Below are 27,404 nucleotides of genomic sequence, written 5' to 3' on the forward strand. Positions count from 1 at the left end.
CTCACTTTATCCGGCATGCCCAATTTTATTGCCACAGAAACACTGCTGCTTCTCATTCCCACCTTCCGAGGGTGTGCAAGAAACTGAGTTCCATCCAGATCCTTGCTGCTCCAGAGCCGGCACCTGTGGGCCCTCGGGGCGAAGGCAGCTCCCCAGCCCCGGGCAGGAGCACTGGCCAGGCCCCCAGGGGACGCGCCCCTAGCTCGGTGAGGGATGGAAGGTCAGGGCAGATCTCATCCCGTCCTGTCTGGAGAGAAAACAGGTGCAGCCCTCTCGGAAAGCAAATCAACAAAAGAATCAGAAGGCTTACAATTGTTTATACTTTGGTCTGTTAATTTAACTTCTTGTAAACTATCCAAAGAAAAAACCCAAAATAATGAAAATATATCCTTTGAGGCAAAAGTTGTAAACCAGCTAGCTGTTCAATAACAGGGAAGCATTTGAGCAAACACGGTCTGTTCACGTTCCGGTTCAGCAGCCGTTAAACACTGCTTTCAAAGAGTTTATGAGAACAGAGGAAAATGCTTCTACTGTCAAGTAGAAAACAGGTTGCAAATGTATTCATTTTTTATCTCAACCAAGTTAAAATGCATTAAAAGCCTGGAAGAGCAGATTTAGTATTTGATATTTATATTTGCTGAATGGTGTGAACTGTGGATGGCGGAATTAAGCTGTCCTTCCTTTAGTTAGTTTTCTTTGAATTTTCTGCCACACACACCACTTTTATAGACTATATTACTAAATTGACTTTATTGTCATAATAAAGGCTATTATCATGGACTTTATGTCCCCGGACTCAGCCTTGCTCTGCCTTGGTCTTGAGTACGTCCCGTGAAGACGCCACAGTGCAGTGCAGCCCCTCGAGGCAGTGTGGCCTGGCCACCCCGGCCATTGGCAGAGCTGACCCGGCCCTGTCCTGGGCAGGGAACTTTGGTCGAGGCCCAGGTGGGCCTCCTGCTCTTCCCCTGTGGATCCTGGACTCTGCTCCTCTTTCTTCCTCCTCCGAGCTCCACCTGTTGTCTTCCCTCCAGGGCCAAAGTGCAGCAGGAGGCAGGCCCCCCCTTCCCGCTGTCTCCAGGGCGCCTCAGACCCATTTAACTGAGGGGCCACCCCGCGGAGGTCAGGAGGACAAAGCCCCTGGGAATGCCCTAGGTGAACCCCACAAGCAGGAGTGAGCATTGCTCATCTTCACCGTGGGAATCTGTCCTCCGGACCCCAATGGGCTGTATGTGACCCAAACACACTCTGAGGTCTCACTGAGGATGCATCTCAGAGGCAGCACAGGTGGGCCTCCTGAGTTCTCTCTGGGCTAGTCCCAGGCATCCCCACTGTCTGGGGCAGCAGACCTCCCCAGCCTCAGGGGAGACCCCTCTCCCAGGCTGGGCCTCTGCTCCTCCAGTGTGTCAGGAGCCAGCCCTTGCCTGTAACACCCGAGTGGCATCAGGGTGGGGACCTGTGCCCCTGATGTCCTCACCTCAAGGACACTTCTTTCTGTCTCCCTGCTGCTCCCCCCACACCTCCAGGCCTTACATTTCCACCCGGACCTGTTTTCTGTCTCAAGGAAGCAGAGAGCCGTTCTTGGCTAAGTTGACAGCCCTGCTGTCCCAGATCCCTCCATCAACCTTGAGAAAACTCCCAGGTGGCAGGTGTGCATGGGTGGGGTGCAATTTTCCAGAATCCACTCACCTTTACAGATTTACCACACCAGCGGAAATAACAGTCATTGCTCCTTCACAAATTCTCAGCTTTCTCTCCCTTCCCTAAAAGAATCTTTTTAGAAAGCATTTCCGACATTTTCACTATTTACATCATGAAGGTGAGTCCTGCAGGCCTCAGGGAACCTTGGCATCTGAGGCCAGGGTGTGCCCAGGTAAGCTTTGACCCGGCTCTGCGCCAGGCGGTCACCGAACCTCAGCCATCCCTCGGCGAGGCCAGAGCCACCTTTAAAGCCCCCGCCTCCCTCCGCCCTGGGGCTTCTGGCGGTCATCTCGGTGGCTGAGGAAGGTCAGGGCCTCTGCACACTTCCCCCAGCGGGGGACCCCCAAGTCCTGCGGCCTCGGGCAGCCCCGCAAGCCCCCGCGCTGTGATGGACCACGTCTCCAAAGCTGCTCCGCTAACTACTGTCACCTGCAGCCCGGCCACCTGAGCCACAAACTGCTGGCCTTCCGGACGCCCTCGCCGCTCCTCCTCCGGCCGGCCGTTCTCCATGCCCTGCGGCGGATCCTGCCGGACCTCGCGAGCCGGGGGGGAGGGGTGAGCAGGGCTGCAGCCAGGGGGGAGGGTGGTGGTCAGGACAGGGACCCGCCGGCGGTGAGACCCAGATTTCAGGCCCCAGGTGCACGGCTGCAGGTGCACCTGCAGCCCCCTGAAGAGGGCGGGGTCCAGGGAGAAGAAGGAGCTGGGCGAAGGCGGCACCAAACTTCCTGCGCCTCAGTTTCTGGTCTCTAGACGAGAGACAAAAATAGAACCTAAGGCATGTGAAGAGCACAACAGTCAGCATCTGTAAAGCCTCGGGGACTCCCGTTGGCACGTGGCCAGAGCTCGGGGCGCTTGTTAATTAAACTTGGTCCGCGCGCCCTGCCCCATCCAACTCCGCCCCGGTCAGGCCCCGGCCCTGTCGCGTCCTCAGACCCCGCCCCGATCAGGCCCCGCCCCTGCCCCCGCCCCCACATCTAGCCCTGCCTCTACCCTCAGGCCACGCCCCTGCCACCTGGCCCCGCCTCAGCCCCGTCCTCAGGCCCCGCCCTGTCCCACCCTCCGGCCCCGCCTTTGCCCACAGGCCCTGCCCTTGTCCCGTCCTCTAGCCCTGCGCCATTCTCTGGCCCCGCCCCTGCCGGGCTCAGCCTGGCCCGGGCCCCAGGCGCACCGGGGACTCCAGGGGGACCAGTATGTGTCCCCGCCGGGTCTCTGCACCCTGGACAGGCGGCGGTGGCCCCGCTCTGCTTCGGGAGGAGGGTTCTCGGCGCAGTTTGGGAGAAATACCCCTACCCAGGAAACGATCCCAAGTCGGCGCCTGGAATGCGAGCGCCGCGGGGTGGAAGAAGAGGGGCCCTGAAGGATGGCCCCAGGCCCCGAGGGCAGGGCAGGTGGGAATCAGGCCTGGGGGTGCTTGCTGGAAAGACGGGGTGGGAGGGAGCCGGCCTGTCTGGGCACTTCCTGCTCCTGGGTCCAGCATCACTTCCCCTGACCAAGCGGGTACCAACACATCAGTCTCTGCAGGCCAGTGCCCTGGGGACTGCACGGCCCAGTTCCCCCACAGTGCAGCCGGGGACGCCAGCCGCATCACGACTCTCGGTGGCTTTCAGGATGGAGACCAAGGACCAGCCCTGGCCCTCTGCAGCCTCACTTTCACTCACTGGTGAACGCACTCAAGGATGTCCACAGTGAAGCTGGCTGCCCAGGCCACCCTGACGACCCCAAGTGGATGGCACCAGGGCCTGGGGCAGGGGGTGGACACAGGGGCAGGCAGAGGACAGCAGCCAGGCCCCAGAAGGCCCGACAGTACACCTCCTGGGGCCAGCGTTTCCTGGCATGCCTGTTGGTCCCTGGCTTATCAGGAGACTCCACGTAGTGGTCAGGGGCTGAGATAGTCACACCACTCTTGGTGAGTGGGGCTGCGAGGGGGAGCCTAGTAGACGTACATATATATATATGTATATAGTCAACCTTAAAAGTACAACAGCCAGTTATTTTACCAGCAAAACAAGTTTATTCAGGAATAGCCAAAGAATTGCAACTCAGGATGTGTGTCCCACAGTGGACCATAGGCAAATCCAACAAATGAGGGAGAGGAGTGTTATTTTACAGAGAAAAAGGAGGAAGTTGGGAGGGGTTGTTTTGAAGGAAAGTCCATTGGAGGAAAGGGAGAGTTCGGGGCAGTGACGGTTTGTCACTGGCTGAGTTGCTGGGATCCTCGATTTCTTTTTGGGATGCCATGTACATTTCTGCCAGTAATTGATGATTCTTTCCGCTTGACATCTTTTTTCTGTTGGAGTCTGTAGTTGACATTCTTTCCTGTAACTGAGCTCACTTAGTCCCACGTGGGAGCTCCCCCTTCTGGCCTCCTGACTCCACTTTAAACAGGCTTTCCCTTTATCAATTTTCACAATATATAGATGTAATACATATACATATATTAATAATAACTTCATTGAGATGTAATTCACATATGTGAAAATTAATAAAGGGAAACCTCATTTAAAATGGAGGCAGGAGGTCAGAAGGGGGAGCTCCCATGCAGTACCACTGGAAGTCAATTACAGGAAAGAATGTCAATTATAGACTTGGACAGAAAGAAGTCAACCAAAAAGAATGTCAATTACAGGCAGAAATGTACATGGCATCCCAAACAGAAATCACTACCCCAGCAACTCAGCCAGTGAGAAACCATCACCGCCTCGAACTCTCCCTTTCCTCCAATGGACTTTCCTTCAAAACAACTGCTCCCAACTTCCTCCTTTTTGTCTATAAAATAACGTTCCTCTCCCTCATTTGTTGGATTTGCCTGTGGTCCACCATAGCATGCACATATTGAGTTGCAATTCTTTGTTTTTTCCTGAATAAACAAGTTTTACTGGTAAAATAACTGGCTGTTTTATTTTATTTAAAAAAAATTTTTTTGTGAGGAAGATCAGCCCTGAGCTAACATCCATGCCAATCCTCCTCCTTTTTTTCCCTTTTTCTCCCCAAAGCCCCAGTAGATAGTTGTATGTCATAGCTGCACATCCTTCTTGTTGCCATATGTGGGACGCCACCTCAGCATGGCCGGAGAAGCAGTGCGTTGGTGCACACCCGGGATCCGAACCCAGGCCGCCAGTAGCGGAGCGCGCGCACTTAACCGCTACGCCACCAGGCGGCCCCCTGGCTGTTTTATTTTTAAGGTCAACGCATACCATACAATCCACCCATTTAGGGCCTGTCCGGTGGCGCAAGCGGTTAAGTGCATGCACTCTGCTATGGCGGCCCGGGCTTCGCCGGGCATGCACCAACGCACTGCTTGGCAAGCCATGCTGTGGCGGCGGCCCATATAAAGTGGAGGAAGATGGGCAAGGATGTTAGCCCAGGGCCAGTCTTCCTCAGCAAAAAAAGCGGAGGATTGGCGGATGTTAGCACAGGGCTGATCTCCTCACAAAAAAAAAACCAAAAAAACAATCTAGCCATTTAGAGAGTACAGTTTGGTAGTTTTTAGTATATTCATAGATATGTGCAACTACCATCACAATTTTAGAACACTTTCATGGTCCTGGAAAGAAATCCAGTACCCTTTAGCAGTCACTTCTCGTTCCCCTTCCCAGCCTGTGGTGACCACTAATCTCTCTCCACGGATTTGCCTACTCTGGACATTTCATGTAAATGGACCATATAATATGTAGTCTTTTGTAACTGACTTCTTTCAGTTAGCATAATGTTTTCAAGGTTCACACATGTTGTAGCATGTGTCAGAACTTCATTCCTTTTTATGGCCAAATAATTTTCCATTGTATGGATGTACTACATTTTGTGTATACATCCATCAGTAGATGGACATCAGGTTGCTTCCGCCTTTCGGCTATTACGAATAATGCTGCTGTGAACATCTAGGTACAGTGTTGTGTGGACATACGTTTTCATCTCTGTTGTGTATATACCTCGTGGGTCCTAGATAAGTAGGCTTGTGCTTCATAGATTGGTTATCGTTCAGGTCATCAGCAAAGTCCAGTTCCACCAGTCCTTACCCACAGGATATTCAGGTCCTTACTGACTTCTTGGAATGTTGGCAGTTTGGTCCAGTTTGGGAGATAAACAAGACGTGTGAGGCATTCCTCTGAAATGGCTGCTCTGCCTCTATTTTGAGAGGCTCCACACCATCTTTCACAATACCTAGGAGCAGAATTGCTGGGTCACATGGTAACTCTATGGCTGGAGGAGATGCCAGACTGTTTTTCAAAGTGTCTCAGGGCTGAATATTTTTGGGGGGAGCCCTGTCTATGCTAACAAATTGAGTCAACCAAAATCCACATGTCCACTCCATTCTGACGGCCCAATTTCACGACATCCCGCTAAAGAACTGCCACTGGCAGGGACGACCCTGTGGGCCAGAGTCCTCGAGCTCCTGGAGGCATCTGGGCAATCGCATATGGGGTATAGGGTCGGGAAGCGCCCCAAAGGGAGATAAGAGCAGGGACCACGTCCCGAGCCTGGGCCAGGGCTCCGCGCGGCCGGGAGGCACTCGGTCCGGCCGCCCCGGCAGGAGGGTCTGCGGTGGCCCCTGCTCCGGTGGCCCGGGGCACAAGCTACTCCGCAGCGCCCGCGGGCTCCGGGTACTTAGCAACCAGGCGGCATCCTTCCCAGCAAGCCCTGCTTCCAACCCGGGAAGGCGGGACCACGAAGCCCAGCATGCCCCGCGGGGCTCCCGGACTACAAGCCCCACAATGCAGCGCCCACCCTTTCCTCGCCGGCTCCGCCCTTGCTCTCCGGAGACCCCGCGGAGAGAGCGCCGCGACCCCTTCCCGGCGCTCCCCGCGCCTTGCGCGGCGCGCTCTCGCGGTGACCTGTTGTGCGTGGGGTCAGCGCGCGGGGCGGAGCGGCGGGCCGGGGAGCCATGCGGAGGGGAGAGCGCAGGGGTGCCGGGGGGCCGCGGACGGGGTCCCCGGTGCCCGCGGGCAAGGCCTCGCTGGAGGAGCCGCCGGACGGCGCACCCGCGGGCCGAGCGCCCGGGCCAGGCCGCCGCAGCACGGAGTCCGAGGTCTACGACGACGGCACCAACACCTTCTTCTGGTGAGGGGCGTCCTCCCGGGCCGGGGGGGGGGGGCGGGGGGTGCCCGCGAGACCCCCGGACGGGCCCCAGCTCGGCCTCCCCGTGGTCTCCCCGCATCTGCGACCCCTGCCCGGGAGCGAGGAAGTGAAGGGGTTCCCACCCTGCTCCGCCCTGGCCCCAGCCCGGTCTCCCTTCGGTCCCCCCGTATCTCCGACCGCTGCCCCGGAGCTGTCCGCAGACGTCTGGCTCCGCTCCCTCCCCTTTTCCTGGGAGGACTTGGCTCAAAAGTCACCTCAGAAAGGCTTTTTCTGACCTGTCTGTCCAAAATTCGCCTCTGCTCTCCGTGGTGTTACGTTCTTTTGGTTTCTTCGCGGCGCCTGTGGTGTATGAAATTACGTCCTGCGCCCCCAGCTCGAGCAATGACATTAACTAGTATGAACACCTCACCACGTGCCAGGACTTGAGTGAATGTTGGTCGAGTAAAGGGTATTTCTCTCTTTACCTGCCCCTTGCCAGGCCAGCTCTTTGATTCCTGTACAGCTGAGTCCCAGTAAGCCTCAGGGTCAGGCTGTCTGCAGTCTGCCTTAATGGGGGTGGGGGACAGAGAGGCCTGGGAGCAGCTCCTGCCCTCCCGGAGCCTCTGTTGGAAGGGTTCATGTTCTGGCTTTAGTCTGAGTTTGGCAGTTCTCTGTTTGAGGGTTCAGGAAACCAGCCTTGGACAGGAATGTGGCAGGCAGGGCTCCTCCACCTCGTGGCTCTGTGACCTTGGGCAAGCCCTTCTCCTTTCTGAGCTGCTCTCTCCTTATTTGTTAGAGAAACAAACCTCTCAGGCTAGAAAGTGTGCTTCATGAGAGGAGGGGGCTTGTTTTTTCTTTGCTGGTCAGTTCGTGTCCAGCTGAGCCACTAACAGTGCGGGCAGTTGAGTCCTCTGTGGGGCTCTGGGGGACAGGGGTGCAGTTGATGTGGCCTCAGCCCAAGGAAAGCTCACAGGAGAGGCAGACGTGTCTTTTGCAAGAGGAATGCATGTGGAAGCACAGTTATGGGACCTGGTCAGGGAAGAGGAGAACCTGATAGGGCTTGGATGTTGCAGGGGAAGGTGGGCCACAAGGGTGGAGAGCTCAGGGGAGGTGCATATGGGACTGAATGGTGTCCTGGTTTGTATCAGACTCTGGAGAGACGCAGGAAGGTGGGTGTGGGGGGAGGTGGCCCTGCATCTGGACGAAGTTGGTGTCTTCCCTGTGGATGCCCAGGCCTGCTTTGGGGAGATAACGCGCTTGAGCCATCGTGAAGGAGAGAGGGATGGGGTGCCTCGTCAGGGGAGGTGTGGCCCCAGAGCTAGTGACCTGAGCAGTGTTGGACCCTGCCGGACGTGCTGTATGTAGATCAGACCTCTCCATCCGCTGTCCTGCTGGGGGGTTGGGGACCAGCCTCCCACAGCCCAGTTGGTGACAACTGGAGACTGAGGTCCTGGAGTGTGGTGGCTGGGCTCGCTTTCCTTGTTTCCCTTCGTTCAGCACATATTTTGGGGGCTCCTGGGTGCCAGTTACTGTTCTAGGGCATACAGCCGAGAACTAAACAAGTGGCTTAGGTTCTGGGACAAGCCTGGAAGCTCAGAAGGCACGCGTGTGCTGGCTGAAGGGAGGCTGCATGTTGCAGCACCGCAGAAGCCAGCGAGCACACGCCTCGTCCTGTGCTGGGAAAGGCGTGTGCTGGTTTCTTTAGAAGCACAGACCCACAGCCCTGGGGTCCCTGCCCACAGGGGCTTGGTCACTGGGGAGTGGGGCACACAGACCCTGCTGTGGCTGAGCTTACCTGTGGGGCAGGAGGCTTTCCAGGAGGGGCTGCAACAGGGCTGGTGTTCTCAGGTGTCTGCCTCGGGGTCTCCTGGTGGGTGGCTCTGGCCTCCACCGCAGGTGTGGGATGTGCTGGGCCCTGGCCGGCACAGACACCGTCTCTGGTGTGTGCAGGTTCTTGCTGCCTCATGGGCCTCCCCCTCACCTGCGGGGGAAGGAGCTTCACGTTTCCTCAAGGCAGGTAACCATATGCCTGCCTGTGAGCATTACTTATTCTTACCTGCACAGCCTAGCCACTTAGCTTCTTCTGAGTCTCCCATCACTGACTTGCTGTGCTAGAATTTTAAAAACTCTTATTTTGTATTTTAATGATGAATGTTACAAAAAATTAACGTAAAGACTAAAAAGCATACATTTGTGGAAATGACTTTATGTTTCAGAATTCCTCAAAGGAACTTCTGCAGGATTCAAAACCTCGTTTTAGGGTTTTGTTTTCAGAGGCAAGCCTTCTTTGGAGGCTAGTTCTGGTGGCTGTGAACGAGGAGTTTCTTTGTTGTTCTTTGTCAGCCACAGGGTGTGGATTTAGGGTTCAGGGTTTGCCTGAGCCTTGGAGCCCTCAACCTGGCTCCCCCAGACTGAGCCCAGGGGAAGGGGCATGAAGACCGCGGGGTCTTCGGTGGCCAGGATGCTGCCTCTTCCACCAGTCGCGGTGGTCTCCGGTCCTCCACCAGTCCTGGTGGTCCCCAGAGGGAAATATCCAGGTAAAGTGTTAGGACCACACACAGAGGAAGATGCGTCAGCTCGCGTTGTCTGAAAATTGTCTGGGAGACGCTTGGAGACGCGATGCCCTGGAGGGCTGCTGCCGGACACGCCACCTAGGGATGGGAGGCTGGATTGGCAGGCTCCCCAAAGGGCTCCCGGGCCAGGGCGGGACAGACAGTTGTGACACGGGGGTGCTTGTGCTTGTACCTTAGAGCACCCCGCCTCCGGGGAGCACTCTTGGTGAGTCTCGGGGCTCTGCTGTCAGCGGCACATCTTACAGTAGCCGTGAGGGTGTGTGGACGTGATCTTAGGTGCCCCAGGTTCTGGAAAGTGCCTTTCTCACTGTGGGTTAGGGGTTTATCAGCTTTGCCCACATCTAGGTAGCGTAGTTCGCCAGCTGGTGCCTTTTGGTCTTGCTGGTCAGCAGGCTGGGTGGCGGGCGGTCAGTGTTGTGGTCCCAGGCGCCTCTTGGAGGCCTGGGGAAGCCCTCTGGTCTTGGCCTTTCCTGGCCGAGGCGTTGTCATGCACTCAGTCTCTCTTCCACAGCTTCGTGTCTTCTCTAATTGGTTTTGCAGGCCTGCCTTCCTGCCCACTCTGCATAATGAGTGTGGTCATCTCAAGAGAGGGACTGACAGCCGGGTATTTTCCACTCTTCGTGACAGGGAGCCAGCTGTCCTCACTCCCTCGCCATTGCTGAGTGACTGGAGTTGCAGGACTCACAGCGCTCTCGTCCTAGGCCTGGATCACAGGACCCAAGCCTTCACCCAAGCTGTCTGTCAGCCGTGAAACCGAAGGGTGTTTGTCTTCCTGGGCACCAGGGAGTGGAGCGGGGAGCCGCAGCCCTGCTCTGGTGTCCAGGGGCACAGGGAGGTCTGGAGTCTGGAGTGCTGTCCGGGGCGGCTCTCAGTCGGCGTGTCTGGATCCGTCAGTGTTGACACGCTCTTGCTGAGTGGCATTCCTCGAGTGACAGTCTGTCTGAGGAGGTCACGCGTCGTTGCTGAAGTGCTTGCGTGCACAGCTGCCGTCCTGCTCCTGGTCTCTGTCTCCGTTTCCTTTCCCGCCTCCGTTTGGTTATGTCTCATTTCAGCCGACCTGTTGCTTTTAGTGTGTCTCTGGTGCTCTGAGTTGCTCCCGGTACAGGGAGCATTCCTAAGCTTTCCGGGCGCCAGCTTTGCCACATCAGGTCCATGTTGACCCATCTAGCCTCCCGGCTGTGGCCATGCTGGTCCCCGTCAGGCAGCATGACAGTGGCTGCTCTCGGTCGGACGTCTGACATGTCAAGAGCTCAGGAGGAGCACGGGCTCCTCTCTGTCACTTCTGTTCCTGGCGGTGCCCTGTCCCTCTTCTGGAGAGCTTCCTTTAGCAGTTCTTTTAGAGCAGGTCTCCTGGCACTGGGTTCTCCTTGTTCCTGCATTTGAGAATGTTGAGTTGGCCTTCATTCCTGGAGGATGTTTGTGCTGGACACGGAATCCTGGTTTAATGTTCCTTTCCTCTCAGTGCTTCAAAAGTTGTGTCCCCTCCTCTGGCCTCGTGGTTTTGGTGGGAAATCTGCGTTCAGCCTCGGTGTTGGGTGACTTGTGTTTGCAGCTGGCCTGGGTCTGTGCTGTAGCTGTTCCACGGGTCCCTCCGGCTCTGCCGCATTCCCCATGTGGAGTTCAGCTGCAAGTTCCCTCGTGGTTTAGGGCTCAAATGCGAATATATTTAAAGCAGAGGGTGGTTGATATTGAATAGTATTACAGTAGACAGTTAAAGACGTTTTACTTCTACTTGTTTTAAATGCCCAGTATTGTGAAATGTGACGACAGTACGCGTCTCTGCTTTCTTCATTTGGGCTTGTCCACTTAAACACAACTTTTTTCTTTTCATAAAGAAAATAAAATTTAATTGAAGGGCGTAAAACAACACCTAAGTAAGTGGAGAGATAGTCCATGTCTTTTGAGTGGGGGAGTCCTCAGTATCACTCACATATCAGTTCTTCCCGCATTAGTTTATAAGTTCAGTGCGATTCCAATCAGAATCCTAGTAGGTTTATTTGTGTTAGTTTGTCAAGATGATGTTAAATTAACATGGACGGGTAAATGTGAAAGAAGAATCAGGATGAAGACACAAAGGGGCAGTCTGCCTGGCGTCAGGGGGGTTCTGGCTGCGGTCCAGCCTTCAAGTGCCACTCTGCCCTCATGCTTCCTGAAAAATCATTTGAATCGAGTGCGATTGTGTTCAGTGACACACACCCACCTTAAGGGTGTGTGCTTGACTGACTTACACACCCGTGCGGACCGCCAGGGTCGGCACATGTAACATTCCATCTCCTGGAAGGCTGCTGTGCCCCAGGCTCCACTCCCAGTCCCCCTGCTGTGTCGACACCTCTTTCGAGTGTCACGTCTGGGGACGCAGACGCGGGTGCTTTTGTGCCCAGCCTGTGTCAGCATCATGTTTCTGAGGTTCATCTGTGCTGTGGCCGGTATCCATGGCTCAGCACAATGTGGATGTTCCACTGTTTGCACATCCTGTGATAGGCGTCTGGTTGGCTTCCAGGCTCAGTTGTTGTAAATAAGTGTTCACATACAAGTCTTTGAACGGACATATGTTTTCATTCCTCTTGGGTAAGTACTTGGCAGTGAATGGCTGGGTTGGATGTATGTTTAACATTTTAAGAAACTGCCAAACTGTTTTGCAAAGCGTCTGTACAATTTTGCAGTCCCACCTGCGATGTATGCAAGTTTTATCTGCTCCACATCCTCGCCAGCACTTGGTGTTGTCAGTCTTTTTGTCTCGGCCGTCCTAGTGGTGGTGCTGGTGCCTTCATTTGCTCTCACCGTGACCAGTGGTGCTGCACGTCTTGTCATGTGCTCCTGGCCACTCCTGTGTCTTTTTCTGTGAAGTGTCTGTTCAGACTTCTGTCTGTTTTTCATTAGATTGTTTGTCTTTATTGTTGAGGTGTAAGAGTTCTTTATATATTCTGGATACAAAGTCCTTTGTCAGATATATGTATTGTGAATATTTTCTCCCAGTTTGTGGCTTGCTTTTGCATTTCTTTACGGTGCAGCTCTCCTTTGTAATAATTTACGTTTTCACGGAGTTCTGACAGGAGACAGGGAGCTAACGCTTGGTGACAGGTCCAGGGCTCAGTGCTTTATGTGTGTTCACGTAATCTTCATGATGTTCTTCGAGGTTGGAGGCATCCTGGTTTAGAGATGAGGTCACGTCATCTCTCCAAGGTCACCCTGCTTGTTTGGACCTAGGCGCTGGGTCTCTGGCTCCCTTTGCAGGCAGTCGTTAAGATGCAGAGGGGGCCGGGGTGAACATCTGTCGTGGGGCAGCGTGCGGGCCTGTCTTAGCGTTGGTCTGCTTGCCCTGCAGCCCTGGTACCTGACTGGCCGTGGGCCCTGCTTCCAGGTGAGGCACGTCCGCCGGCTGCCAGAGAGCACTGCCGCCTTCCTCCCGTGTCAGGGCTCTGAAGGCTGAGCCAGTGAGGGGACAGAAGGGACCGGAGCCCTTGTTGCCCTCCAGCTGGGCGCCACCTCTCTGCCAGGTGTTTTGAGTAAGTGTGCCCCTCTGGCTTTGGGTCCTGGTGTCTCTTTCTCTCCGCTCTTCCTGTCTTGGCCTGTCGTCCTCACAAATCTCTCAGGCGTCGTCATTTCATGGGTCGCGAGGCCAGTCATCTCAGCATAACCTTGCTCAGTGAAAAGTGCCATGTTAACCTACTGCCGGTCGCTCTTCAACAGATGCCTGCTCCGGGCACCAGCGGCAGGATGTGCCCTCCTGTCCTCTGAGCAGCAGCCCTGAGCGTTCCAGAGTTCCATCTGCTCCCCACGCGCGCGGGGCTCTTCCCGCTCCGACTGACAGGCTGATGTGGGAACGCAGGACCGCCTGGGAGGCACCAGCTGGTCCCTCTCAGTCAGTGTTCCTCCACTGGAGGTTGAAGGCTGAGCGCTCTCCTTTGGGGGCGCATCCCGCACGTGGTCGTGATGCTTTCCGTGCTCTGATATGGTCTGCGTGTTTGGATTCCAGGCGGGCCCACACCCTGACTGTGCTCTGCATCCTCACCTGTGTGCTGGGCTACGTGACGCTGCTGGAGGAGACCCCGCGGGACACGGCCTACAACATTAAGAGGTAACTGGCCCCGCCTGGGCGGTGCGGGCGCCTGGCCTGGCTGGGGGCTCCTTGCTCTCCTCGGGCTGGCCGGGCCCGGGGCCGCGTGCCCTCAGGCCGTCCACGTCTGCCTCTCTGTCACACATGCCTGAAACACCTCCCTCCCAGGGCTGCCCCTGGGCCCCTCTCCGCTTGTCCCTGGGATCCTTGATGGTCCTGTCTCCCGTGTGACCTGCAGCTCACGCTGCATGTGCATGTGTGAGAGACAGAACATGCTACAGCAGTTCCAGGGATGGAGCCCGAGAGGACGTTCTCATCAGCATTTCCATTGGGGAGTTCCCCCACACCAGCCAGCAATTCTCAGACACTAGCTGGGTGTCCTCCATTCGACTCAGTTCTGACACTGTCTGTCTGGGTGGCGTCAGATCGCACAGGTAAAGGCCTCCATCCTACAAGCCTGCCTTCCCCCCAGCTTCAGACCCCAGTCACAAGTCCAGGTTGTCACCTGGGCTTCTGATCCACCGGCTATGAATCAGAGGTTCCCACAACCCCCTCCTCGGGTTCGATTAATTTGCTTGAGTGGCTCACAGAACTCAGAAACATTTTGCTCACTGGATCACCGGTTTATTGTAAAAGGATGTAACTCAGGAACAGCCAGATGGACGAGTGCAAGGGGCAAGGTGTGGGGAAAGAGCGAGGAGCCTCCACGCCCTCCTGGGGTGCCTCACTCCCCGAATCTCCACGTGTTCACCAGCCCCATCCTTGTGGGTTTCTTCTCATGGGCACAGTTGATTAAATCATCGCCACTGGCAACCCGTGGCCCCTCACCCCTCCCCAGAGATGGGGGGTGTAGTGGGGGAGGCTGAAAGTTCCAGCCCTCTAACCACATGGTCGGTTCTCCTGCAACAGCCCCATCCTGGGGGGGGGGGTCCAAAAGTCACCTCATTAACATGACCAAAGACACCTTTCTGCTCTCATCACAGGAAATTCCAAGGGTTTTAGGAGCTCTGTGTCAGAAGTGGGATGAAGACCAAATATACATTTCTTGTTATAAATCACAACACCACAGAGACTGAGTCTGGGCGCCTGGGGGTGTGCAGGTCTTTGGGACGACCAGGGGTGGTCCCTGTCAGCCGCACCGTTCTTCTACGCTCTGTTCATACTGACACTTGTTGAGAACTTTAAACCGACTTTAAGATGTCAGACGCCTGAGTGGTGGAGGATAGCATCCTCAGGTCAGGCAGTGTAGACTGTCTTCACTGTTGTCTCTAGAGGTGGGCTAGCTGAGGGCTTATGTGTCCTCTGCCCGGGTCCAGTCTCAGAAGTGTGTGAGGAGAAGCTGGTTTCAGGACTCGGTCCTTTGAGTTTTCTACATTGGATGGACTCACTTCTCCTTCTCCAGGCCCACAAAGCCCCCGTTGCTCTTCCAGTCCTGGGGCCCAGGCCCCATTTGCTCTGGTGGGGCGGCCGGAGGAGGAGGGGACAGAGGCGGGGTGCCTGGTGCTGCCCTGGGTGTCCCGTCAGCTTTGGTTGGTGGGGCTGGGGCTTGGGGACCTTCGTCACCGGAGCCAGCCCGTTTTTGTTGAATGAGGGTGTTAGCATCTGCCTGGGAGTGCAGAGTGAGCACGGGTACGTGCTGTGCAGGTGTCAGCAGCCTGTTAGGACGCCAGGAGGCGGCTCCCTGTCCATGCCGCCCTCAGACCCCGGCTCTTCCCCGCAGCTGCCGGGAGTCTGGACTCGGCTCTGCTCCTGGAGCGCGCGTCTCGCCCTCAGCTGTGAGGTGCGTCTCCTGCCCTGGCTCCTGGCTCCACGCTTGGGGGGTTCCCTCCCTTCTCCCACGCCGTCTCCCAGTCGGCTTGGCTGGCTCTTCCTCCTTTCCCTGAGTCCTGGCAGTGCCGCTGCTCCATGCCCCTGCTGCCCCCGCTGCGCCCTCTCAGGCGAGTCCTCCCAGCCCACAACTGTGCCGCCGGCAGAGCCAGTTACAGCGGGGCGGGCGTGCTGATGGAATCCAGTAGAGCGGGGAGCTCGGGCTGCATCCTGGCCCCTGGCGGGGGGGAGGCCTGGGGCTGAGCTCACTGCAGTGGCTCCCTGTGGATACGGGAGACAGTGAGGCTGTTGGTAGGGGCCTGCACTTGCCTAGAGGGGCTTTTTGAGTAGAACTTGGTCTTTTCTGTGAATCTGTCCGTCAGCACCTGGTGTGGCAGGTGTGTGGCGGGTCTGTGGGGTCTGCTGGGCACAGCTGCTCGAGGAGTACCAAAAAGCAGGGCTTGGTCACGCTCAAGAGGTGTCCCCATACGGCTGTGAAATTAGGCCAGAGTTGAGCAGTTGCGACGTCACTGGGCAGGAATTGTCGTGAGGAAGACTGTGATCCCCCCCAGCCAGTGGGCCATGGGAGTGCCTCCCGACGGCAGGGTTGGTTCTCCTTCACCAGACGTCTGCCAGGGAAGTCACGAAGCCTCGCTGCCCCGGGGCCCTGCCCTCTGACCCAGACCCTGGGGGCCGTGGGATCAGACCCCGAGGTTAAGGGGGCTTGTTGGCCGTGTCCAGGGTAGCAGCTGTGGACCGGTGTAGGTAAGTCCTCTTCATTCTGCACTGGCCTCTCTGCTGAGCTGTCCCTGCACATGAGAGGCTGGGACAGGGAGCACGAGAGGTGCTTGGGCCCCCCACCCGGGAGTCCTGTGCCAGTTCATTGAAAGAGAGGCGGAGCGGGGGAGGAATTTGAGGGCTCCTGGCTTCTCTGCTCTGAAGTTCTGTGTTCTGGGGACACTGGGTGTCTTTTAGCTCCCAGTCTCTGGCCCTCTTGGCCCACTTCAGGGGCACAGAAGGAGCTACCCTCCTGGCCCTGTGATTCTGCTGGTGGTGCCTGGAACCTGTTCCCGGCTCCTCCCTGGGCACCTCCATTGCCCCAGCCTCCGTCGCTCTGCTTGCTTCTTCAAGGACATTCTCGTGCGTTTGTGTCGTGTGTGCATGAGTTCATCTGTCCTCAGTCCTCAGTCCATCCTCCCCACTTAGACCCCAGCCGGACCCACCACCCTGCCCCCCTCGTCAGCACGTCTGCCTGGGCTCACAGGGGGCCCTTGTGGGGCAGCTCCCTGCCCAGCCCCCCAGGGTCTCGAGGAGGCTGCTGGCCCAACTTACTTGTATTATGTCAGAGTTTTTGATGCCCTCAGGGATAGGTTTCATGTACAGAAGATACTTTGTAAAGGTTACACTTATTTAAAAAAATTAATAATTATGTTAAAAATTTAGGGGGCCTTGCCCGGTGGTGCAAGCGGTTAAGTGCGTGCGCTCCGCTGCGGTGGCCCAGGGTTCGCCAGTTCAGATCCCGGGCACGCACCGACGCACCACTTGGCAAGCCGTGCTGTGGCGGCGTCCCATATAAAGTGGAGGAAGATGGGCATGGATGTTAGCCCAGGGCCAGTCTTCATCAGCAAAAAGAGGAGGATTGGCAGATGTTAGCTCAGGGCCGATCTTCCTGATTTGTTTGTTTTCCTTCAATTTTGGCTTGTGTACCGTTGTTCTTTTTATGGATCTAACAAGGTCTGTCACTTTGGGGGAGTAAGTTTTGTTTTTCTTCTTAAGTCAACTTTACTGATGTGTCATTTAGTATTACATGTATCTAAATGAAAGGTAGGGCTCAGTGCGTTTGCGTGGGTGTGTGCATCTGTGTGCCCCCACCAAATGGAGCTCCACGCGGAGCAACTCTGAGCCCTGCCGTCAGTCCTCCACACGCCGGTCCCCGCGACCACTGACCTGTCGCCGTAGTTTCACCTACGTGGAGGCGTCCACCTCGAACCCTGTCCGACTTCTTCCTCTCGATGTGTTGTTGTGTCTGCCAGCCCTTGTTCTGTTTCATTGCTGGGGAGTGTTCCTGTGGACGCACCACACAGTTCATCGATCCATTTATCTGTTGGTGGCGTTTGGGACGTTTACATGTAGGTGTAAATATATAAGTATAAATATATAATAAATTAATATGTTTTGCAGATGTATAATATATAGAAAATATATTCGCAGTACTGAAGAAGAACAGTCAGAGGACTGACACCTCCCAGCTTCAAGGCTGACTCTGAATCTACAGTGATCAGGACAGTGTGGTATTGGCAAAAGGCTAGACAGATAGATCAGTGGAACAGAATAGTAGCCCAGATACAGACCCACACAAATGCAGTCAACTCATCTTTGACAAAGGGGCAAAGGCGAGTCAGTGGAGGGTGGTCTTTGAACAAATGGTGCTTTTACAACCAGACATGCACATGGAAAAAAATGAATCTAGGCCTTACACTTTTCACGGTATTTAACTCAAAATGGATTATAGACCTAACTGTAAAATACAAAACTTCTCAAGAAAACACAGGAGAAAATCTGGTGACCCTGAGTTTGATGATGACTTTTTAGATGCAACACCAAAAGCGTGATCCATGAAATAAAAAATTAATAAGTTGGACTTCATTAAAATTAAAAACTTCTGCTCTGCAAAACACACTGTTAAGACAAGGGAAAGACAAGCCACAGGCTGGTAGGAAATATTTGCAGAACGCACATCTGATAAAGGACTTGTATTCAAAATATGCAAAGAACTCTTAAATCTCAATAATGAGAAAACAAACAACACAGTTAAAAACGGGGCCAAAGATCTGAACAGGCCCCTCAGCAGAGAAGATAGTGAGACGGCAAGTAAGAGCCTGAAAAGAAGCTCAGCACATCTGTCATCAGGGAGACGCGGATTAAAACAGAGAAATGCCACTCGCACGTGGATGAGTGGCTCACGTGAGAAAAGGGAACAACATCAAATGCTGGGGGGCTGTGGAGCAACAGGAACTCGCACTGCCTGCTGGCGGGGTAGCAGAATGGTGTGGCCACTTCGGGAGACAGTCAGACCATCTCTTACAGAACTGCGTGTGCTCTCACCGTGTGATCCAGCAGCTGTGCTCCTAGGTACCTACCCAAATGAGTTGAAAACTTAGGTCCACATAAAAACTGGATCTTGAGAGCAGTTTTATTTGTAATCACCAAAACTTGGAACAACCAAGATGCCCTTCAGTTGGTGAATAGATAAACTCAATGGAAAATCATTCAGTGATAAGAAGGAATGAGCTATCAGGCCACGAAGACGTAGATGAAACGTAAATGCATGTTGCGAAGTGAAAGAAGCCAGTCTGAAACGGCCACATACTGTACGGTTCCCACTCTGACATTCTGGCAAAGGGGGAGACTGTCTAAAAGACCAGTGGTTCCGGAGGAGGGGAGAATGACACGGAGAAGCGTGGATGTTTTAGGTGTTGAAGCTGCTGTGTATGGAGCTGTAACAGCAGACACGCGACCCCAGGCCTTTGTCCACATCCAGAGACGTGAACAACACGGAGCAAACCTAATGTGTGAAGTCGTGAAACGTGGTGTAGGAGGTCGGGGATCCGGGAAGGGTGCGGCTGTGACAGGAGAAGGAATCTGAGTTACAGACGTGTGCAGCCACCTCCCTGAGGGGCTGGGGAGGGGCCGACCTCGGTCACTCTGGAAATGAGCGGAGTCTGTGAGACTGAAGGCGGGAACCACACACAAGCACTGCGCTCAGCCGACGACGGCGTTCCCCACAGGCCCAGGCCCCGAGTGTGTTCCTGCTGTACGTGAGAGCTGGGACTGGACAGTTCAGTGGACGGATGGTGGGGCCAGGGATCTCACTGCTGGAGATGAGGTTACAGGTGAGCAAGGGGAGGCTGGTCCACAGGCATAGACGGTGGGAGACATGAGTGAGAACGCAGGTTTAGCCTAGTGCAGGTACAGATGGTTACACGCAGAAGTAACACACATATGTGTGTACGTGCACAGTCAGTACACACATACATCTCATTGCTCTGCTGGCTGAGGCCCAGAAGCCACGACACCCGGGGGCAAGGAGCACCCCCGCCCAGATCTTGGTTCCTCAGACCGTCCTCCCATGAAGGAACCAGGGCCCCTTGGAGAAGTGGCTGGTTCAGGGCCGGGGCAGGAGATGCCTAAGGTGGGCCTGGAGCTCTTCCAGCGCCAGAAAGGAAGTGCTCCCCAAAAAGTGCATTGAAGGGTATGCCAGAGGGACACGGGGGCCAACTGAAAGAGCTCCCTGTGGAGCAGCATCAGTGACGTAGGGACTGTAACCCAAAGCACAGCACAGACGCCACGGTCCACACCGACATAAACAAGTGACTGACCACAGGAGCAGGTGGTGGGGAGGAGACATGTCTTCTTCAGGCAGAACTCCAGATGACACGCAGATGCTCCCCGTCAGGAGAGGAGCACCCCTCGCCCCCCTCGAGAGCGGGCTGTGCAGAGGGACCTTCCCCCAGAGCACAGCATGGAGGGGACCTGGCAGACACGCCTCAGCTGGGGACGGAGGTCGGAGGTCGGCATCAACATGGAAATGGTCCTTTCCCTCTACAGTCTTACTCCCCCAAACCTATAACCCTAATCTAACCCTAAAAAACAGCAGACAGCCTTCATGAAGGGATCCTACAAAATCCCTGACCAGTCCTCCTCAAAACTGTCTGGGTTATCTAAAACAAGGGACTGCCGAGGACCCGTCACAGCCAGAGAGGCCCAAGGAGACGTGACGAGTAGATGTCGTGTGGAACCTGGGCAGATCCTCGGGCAGAAAAGGGACATGAGGGGAACATGGGAAATGGGAAAAACCAGGGACTGTAGTTAATGTGTCAGTATTGGTTCATTAAGTGTGAGTAATGAACCATACTAATGTGAGGTGTTAAGAATAGGGGGAACCGGGTGTGGGGAATATGGGAATTCACTGCTGTCTTTGCAGCTTTTCTGCTCTAAAATTAAAAGTTTGTTTTAAAATGTAATTTATTTGCTTTCCTTTAAAAGTACGTCCTTCTCCTGACTGACTAACCTTCCCAGGTGATCTTAACGCTACAGTGGACGCGTAACTGAGGATGGAGGCATGAGGCTGACCTGGCGAGGGACGGTTGCCTGGCACCATGGGCACAGGCGCCCTGGGATCGCATCTCCTTAGTTCTTTTCTTGCCGTGACTCTCCGTGTGCTCACCCACAGCTCTGAGGCCATCTCTCGGTGACGCCCACTTCTCTCTCTTCGGGGCGGGAGGGTGTTTAGTGGTCTCTTCACCTGTCACTGCAAGGGTGATTCGGTGCCACTCTGCAGGCAGCCCCGCACATGCTCGTCACGTCCACACCCACCACTGACCACTGGGAGGCCTCAGGCAGGTAGGCACCTCGCTGACCCTCTGTGTCCGTGCCTGTGACGGGGCTGTGGGTCCTGCACCACGAATGACCAGACCGTGGTCCCAGCTTCGCTCGGGGCAAGCAGGGCCCTCAGCCCCACTCCTGGCCGTGGTGTGGGGTAGGCAGGACTGCAGAGGGCTGTCGGGCGGCATTTTGCACCCCTCGGCCCTTGAGCACCTGCTGGCCTCCCTTGTGGGCTCGGCCTCACCTTTGCCTGCCCTCGAGACCCGGGTGCTCTTGGTGGGCAGAGGGGAAGGTGTTTTCAGACTGAAAGTCTGTCGACAGACTGCATCCGGCCTCCGTCTGTCCCGCGTCAGCACGTGTGCTTGTGCACGGCAGCTTCCGGTACAGCAGCCAGACCCGCCAATGGCAAAGTGTGGGGTCCTCTCGGTGTGACTGTCAGCAGTGGGAAGGGCAGGCGGTGCTGCGCTCTCAGACGCCGTGCTGGCGGGTGGGCGGGCGGGCGCACCACACCCTCTGGAGCAGCGGAGTGGCACGGGGAGGGTGGGCGTGTCTCGGTCCAGGCTTTGGTCACAGGTGTGACATGTGCATGCCGTGTGAATACTGCTGTCTGGCCTCCCTACCTGAGCCAGTTCTCTCTGGCTCAGCCTGCTCCGTCGTCCCGGGCTGTGTGTGTGTATGATGGTAGTCTCAGGACTCACCCTGTCTTCCTGTGAAGGACAGCGGGCCTGTTGGGGTTGGGGGAGGTGGTCCCAATGGGACAGGAGAGCTATCTGGTGGCACCTGCTGGGGGTCCACGTCCTGGAGCAGAAAGGTTATCCTAACGTCTTCTCATCTTAGGGGGGCTTTAGTGAATCCTGGATTGTCATGGATGGAATTTTAGGTGTTTTTTAAAGTGTGACGTGCCTATTAGTGGTGTAACACTTTATGGTATAAATAACTCTTAGCCCCCACTGGAAGGCTTCTCCCGGGGGTGGTGCTGCCTCTGGGGGCCCAGAACTGATCCGGGGGCTGCTGAGGCTGGGGTGGTGGAGTTGGCCGGGCAGCCCTGCCCCCCGGGTCCCAGCTTCCTCCTGCCCTGCCCCCACCTGGGGGTCGGGCATCACCTGTAGTGGGCGTCCTGGGGTCCCTCGCCCCTCCCTCCTCCCACCTCCTGCCTGGAGAAGCCGACCTGGCACGCGCTGCCGCACACTGAGGGGCTGTTTGTTCTTTATTTGCAGAGGTATTGTGGCCAGTATTTTGGTTTTCTTATGTTTTGGAGTCACACAAGCTAAAGACGGGCCATTTTCCAGACCTCATCCAGGTAACTTCCGTTTCTTTCTCTGTGTGTGCCCGCGTGGCAGCTCTGTTCTGAGCGGTCGCTGTGTCTGTGCTGCTGGGTGTGTCCTCCCCTCTCCTTGCCCCTCCTGGCCGGCCAGGGCACACTTGTCAGCCGAGGAGGGTGTGGGGTGCGTTTCAGAGAGACCCGTAAGTTCTGCTTCCAGCCACCTGGTCCTTCAGACCCTTGGTGTCCCGCTGCTCCCTGTCCTGCAGCTGTCCATGCCCTTCTGCTCCTCCTGCCCTCCCTCTCGTAGGGGGGTTGTCCCTGCAGGCCGGGGTGCCCCAGGACTGGCCGTGGGGTTGGTGTGGGCTCGAGCTGCTGGCTCTGCCCTTGGCTGTGAGGTGCCCGCCTGCTGTGGGGGAGCTCACTGGGTGCCTCCTGTGGCGAGTTTTCCCGTCTCTGTCCCCCACTCCCCAAGTTATGGGGAGTTCTCACAACCCCTGGACCTCAGAGCTGGAGAGCGCTGCTCGGCCGCCCCCGGGCCTGCCCTCGGGCCCCAGCGTGTCCAGGGCTCCGGCCTCACCAGGGGCCGGCTCTGGGGGTAGGGGGTGGTCGGTTTTCCTGAGGGGTCTCTACTTAGTACCATGTTTCTTTTCTGTCTCAATAGGGGTGTGTATTGTAGAAAGTTGGGAAAATACAAAAATATTTTTAAGTAGAAATAAAACCACTCAGGAAAGAAGACCCATTAAGTTCCGATGTGTGTGTGTGTGTGCGTGCACACACATCGCTGTACGGAGAACAGGGCCGCGCCGTGTCGGCGTCCTGCACTGCGGCTGTGACGCGAGCATTTCCTTGTGAACCGTGTATTTGAGAGCCGGGTTTTCATGGCTGCGGGTTCAACCGCCATGTCAGCATACTACAGGTTACTTAAAGTCCCGTGGGGTTGTATGTTCGGGGCTTCCAGTTTGCTGCAATAAATCAGGTACAGTGAACTCTTGCACATCCCGCTGTGTGTACGTCTCTGACTGTTCACGTAACAAAGTCTAGGAGTCGAAGTGGGGAGTTACAGGGCCTGAGAGATGCTGTGGAACTGCCCCCTGGAAGGGCCGTGTCTGCCCAGGGGTGAGTGAGTGCCGCGGTTGAGCGCGGCCTCAGTGCTCTGCCGCTTTAGTGCCTAGTGGGGACGTCGATGCTGGTCACCTGCGTGGTCCCTGTCCGTGGGGCGGTGGGGAGTGTCCCAAGCTGGAGGGCACAGCCCACGGGAGGGGTGGGGAGGGACCGGGCCCCCAGCTCTGGGGCTGCAGGACCTCCTCCGCCTGCTCAGTCGTCTGGGCACATCCCGTCTTGCCTCAGAAAGGTCTGGGCTCCTAATCAGAGCAGTAGGGGAGAGAACAGTGCAAAACCCACCAAAAATCTTGGTGGAAAACCAGGTGCAGTTAAGTGTTGTGTTGTTTTGGAAGGAAAGGTAAGAGCTGCTGGAAACGCAGCTGATGTTCGTCCGCGGTTGAAGGCACGGCAAATCCCTCGTGGGCGCTGGGCCTAGACGCAGCCGTGAGCGGGAAAGACAGGGTCCGGCCTGGGGCCAGACTGGCCAGCCGGCAGCTGCTTGTCCCGGCATTTGGCCCCTGGGCTCTGGGGGACCCTCGGCTCTGTCCAGTCCTGGGGCTCCGGCTTCAGGTCACCCGGCAGGATGCCGGTCATCTTCGTCTGAAAGCATCCACTGTGGTTCCTTTGCGCTGTGGGAGGGCTAGACCAGCCTCTCCTCTGAGAGGGTGGCGCGGTGGTCTCTGAGTCTGTGTTCTGAGCTCTGCTCTGCCTGCCTTTTAGTTGAGTTCCTTTGCGTGAACTTGGTGCTCCCGTGCCAGTCTTCATCCCGGGGCTCCTGCTTCCAGATGTCTTGTTAACCTAGTGGTGGGCGGGAAGTCCTCCAGCGTCTCAAATCAGAGTGCATTTGAAGTGAGTCTGCGACCAGCGCCGGGCAGCACGTTGAGAGGACAGTGGGCACGGTTTTCTGGCTCCAACGGGAGGTGCTACCGGCCCCTGGCCTCCTCTGGGCCCCGCTGAGGGAGCAGACTGAGCTTGGCCGGCTGGGGAGTGGCTTTCTCTGGAAACTGGAGGTCTCAGGCAGCAATTCCAGAGGAGACCGGCCTGTTAAAGGGCCTCTTCCCCTCTTGGTGTTTATTTTCAGCGGCGGCTCCCTGCAGAAGCTGGAGTCAATCAGATTGCCAGTGCTGTTGAGGGGGCAGGTTTCATGTTCAGCAAGAAAATAGGAGTGTTGGGGGGGTGCGGCTACTGCATCAGGGAAACCAGCTTCAGGAGAGTGGGGTGGTTCAAGCGGGGGGTGGGGGGAGTGGAAGTAGGGGCGGGCCTGTGGGATGTCGGGGGCTTTGGGGGCCCTGCAGGGTGAGAATAACCAGGTTTCTGAGGTTGCCCACTTTTCTGGCCAGGCAGGGTGCAGGCCCCCGACGTCAGGCAGCCTCGGGGGAAGACAGGTTCAGTTTCGGACAGGTCTGCCAGGTCCGTTGGAGACTGTGCTTCACAGGAGCGCTCTCCTAGGCCCTTGCGGGGGAGGCGCCTGAGTCATGTCACCACACCCGAGTCACATCACCACAAGCCCTGCAGCTGCTGGTGCGTTTCCCAGGCTTTCTGCATCCTCGGGGGCTTGAGGAATAAGTTGGTCCCTTCAGCTGTTTATACCCAGCATCCAGCAAACGTTAGCAAACTTGCTTAGAACTCACCACGTTCGTACTTCCTGCCTGTGCAAGGTTGGTTTTTCTTCAGCCTTTGTGGCTCTCTTCCTGGCACGAGGATTAGGTGCTGGGTTGGCCCTAGGGCCTTGTGTGTGCACACCTGTGCAGGAGCTACTGCCCAGGGACTCAGCTCGGGGGGCCTGGCAGCTGGGCACTCAGCCCTCCTGGCATGTCAGGCCCCTCCAACTGCCCGTCCTCCCACGGTCTCCGCCAGAGCCAGGGGCTCGAGAGCATGGGGCAGGTCACGGGGCAGGCTGCAGATGAACCCAAGAGTTCCCTGGAACGGCCGTGGCCCAGCCTTGGGTCTCCCAGTCCAGAGGCTCTTAAATGTTTGCAAGTACTACCTTTTTTATTTGAGGTGAATTAGTTTTTAAAAGTAGGCTGGTAGGGCCGGCCCAGTGGCATAGTGGTTAAGTTCACGTGCTCTGTTTCTGTGGCCCAGAGTTCGCAGGTTCGGATCCTGGGCGCGGACCTATGCACCGCTTATCAAACCATGTTGTGGCGGCGTCCCATATAAAGTAGAGGAAGATGGGCACAGATGTTAGCTCAGCAACAATCTTCCTCACCGGAAAAAAAAAAAAAAGGCTGGTGATTTTTTTTTTTTTTTTTTTTACAGACATGAGCATAGGGAAAGCAGATATCTTAGGCGTTTATTAAACAGGATTATCAAGATTCATGGGAGGTAAAAGATAGGCTTGCTTTTTAGAATAGATCTAGACTTCCCCTCCCAGCAAAAAACCGAGCTTTCTGTTGGAGTGTAGAAAGCAGGTGGTGGAGAGAGAGGAGTCCTGGCTAACAAAAGGAGTTTTGAGGAACAAATTCTTTCCAGCTTGACTGAGATATAATTGACATATAACATTGTGTAAGTTTGATGTACGTGTGATGGTTTGATATTGTATGTGTTGCAGAATGATCACCACAGTCAGGTTAGTTAACAGCTCTGTCACCTCACATAATTACAACTTTTTTTGTGGTGAGAACATTTAAGATCGACTCTCTTAGCAGCTTCCAAGTATATAATCTGTACTGTTAACTGCAGCCACCAGAGGGACAGGTTCTTACGTGTGCTGATTGAAAGTGAAGACAGTTCCCTAAAAGAAATCCTCATGCCCAAATTGGGTTTGTCCCAGGAATTCAGGGATGGTTTAACACTGGAAAATGTGTTAATGTAATCTATCACGTTAACATGAAAGAGAAAAGGTGATCCTCTTAAATACAGAAGAATAAAGTTTCACATTTATCGTAAAAACGTAGCATACTGGAATAAGACGATTTTCTTAACGTGATAAAAGGCATCCATCAAAATCCGCCTGCAGACTTCTGTCACGAGGAAGGTCACAGGACAGGGATGTTTGTGGTCACTGCTGCTGTCCAGCAGTCCATGCGCCTTCTGTGCCGCTGCAGTGGACAAGAAAAAGAGGAAGGATTGAAGGACTGGAATGGAAGAAAAGGAAGGAAAAAACATTCCAGAACATTCCAGTGCTCACTTCTGAGTTAGATCTCTCCTGATGAAGTCTCTACAGGGAGCCGGGGGCCTGGAGGAGACGACACGGGTCCGGGAGGCACGTGGGGGCGGGACTCTGCGGTGTCCACGGGCTGGCCCCCTAACGCTCTGTGTCCTCTGTCTCTAGCTTACTGGAGGTTTTGGCTCTGTGTGAGTGTGGTCTACGAGCTGTTCCTCATCTTCATACTCTTCCAGGTAAGCGGTTTCCTTGGTTGATGCACTGTGGGAAGTCAGGTGGTGGTGTGGTCCCAGGTGGTGAGTGACAGGTGACAGAGAAGGCTTTGCACGTCAGCCCCTCCCGAGCTTTGGTGGGAAGAGGCAGGACCAACCAGAGTGGGCAGAGGCTGTGGGGACCCTCAGAAGGGTCCATTGGTGGGAAGAGTAGCCGTCGCCTTTCAGCAGAGCCTCTGTTGTAAGTGTGGAGTGCAGCGGGCTGGACGTCGGGGTGCAGGCAATGCTGTGTGGGCCCTGCCCTGATGGGGCAGGGGCAGACCGGGTCAAGGCAAGTGGATGGACCTGCAGGCAGTCTGTGCTTTGAGCTGCAGGAGCTCCCAAGTCAGCAAGGGGCCAAACCCAGGGGAGGAGCACACCTGACCCCATGCCCCTGTGCTCTGGGTGTTTAAGGAGGCCCAGGGCCAGTTGTTACGGGGTGGTTGTGATTTCTGGTGGACCAGGTGTGGCCTCGAGTACTCCCCTCCCGGCACACTCTGCCCGCTGTCGGGGGAGGCGGGACTCATCTCCTTAGTAAATCCGGGACCCAGGTATGTGGCTGCGAATGTCTGTTTTATTAATCCGCCTGTTCTGCTCAATGCAGTGTGTTTGGATGGTGATCTTTAGTTCCCAGGTGCCTTCCTCTCCACAGTCTCAAGACCCCATCAGTGTGGCTGGGTATTAGCATCACGGGGTAACTTACCATTTTAGGGCAGGTACCATTCTGTGAATTTTAACTCCTGTTTATCTAAACACCACAATTAGGACACAGAACGATTCCGTCGCCCCCAAAACTCCCTCGTTACCCCTGGGTAGTCATACCGTCTCCCCACCCCTGGCAACCGCTGACTGTGCTGCCTCCGTCACCGCAGTTTTGTTTTCACGAATCTCCCATGAACCGGATTGTGCAGTGTGTGACCCTGTGGTCCACCCACATTCCACTCCTCTTGGCTGCCCCACGGTGCCGGGACAGTGGTGTTGTCCCCTCCCCATGTAGAAGGACGTGGGAGGGTCTCTGGGCAGGGCTGCTCTGACCCTGTGCAGGCCTCTCTGTGGCCCTGGGCTCCTCTCTCTTCAGGGGGCCCCCGGGTGGGACTGCTGCGCCCTG

At 55.8% G+C, this 27,404-nt stretch overlaps 1 protein-coding gene across 3 annotated transcripts in view; it reads left to right on the forward strand.

The window, feature by feature from the left end:
• The first annotated feature begins 6,565 nt into the window (after nucleotides 1–6,565).
• Nucleotides 6,566–27,404, forward strand: part of PTDSS2 (phosphatidylserine synthase 2) — a 29,769-nt gene continuing 8,930 nt past the window's right edge. For all 3 annotated transcript variants that reach the window (XM_058526044.1, XM_058526045.1, XM_058526046.1), the window contains exons 1-4: nucleotides 6,566–6,756; nucleotides 13,303–13,404; nucleotides 21,792–21,874; nucleotides 26,214–26,281. In XM_058526044.1, the coding sequence (XP_058382027.1) occupies nucleotides 6,581–6,756; nucleotides 13,303–13,404; nucleotides 21,792–21,874; nucleotides 26,214–26,281 (429 nt within the window). In that variant the 5' untranslated portion in view covers nucleotides 6,566–6,580. The remainder of the gene's footprint in view (nucleotides 6,757–13,302; nucleotides 13,405–21,791; nucleotides 21,875–26,213; nucleotides 26,282–27,404) is intronic.

This window comes from Diceros bicornis, chromosome 31 (genome assembly GCF_020826845.1).
Source record: "Diceros bicornis minor isolate mBicDic1 chromosome 31, mDicBic1.mat.cur, whole genome shotgun sequence".
NCBI lineage: Eukaryota > Metazoa > Chordata > Mammalia > Perissodactyla > Rhinocerotidae > Diceros > Diceros bicornis.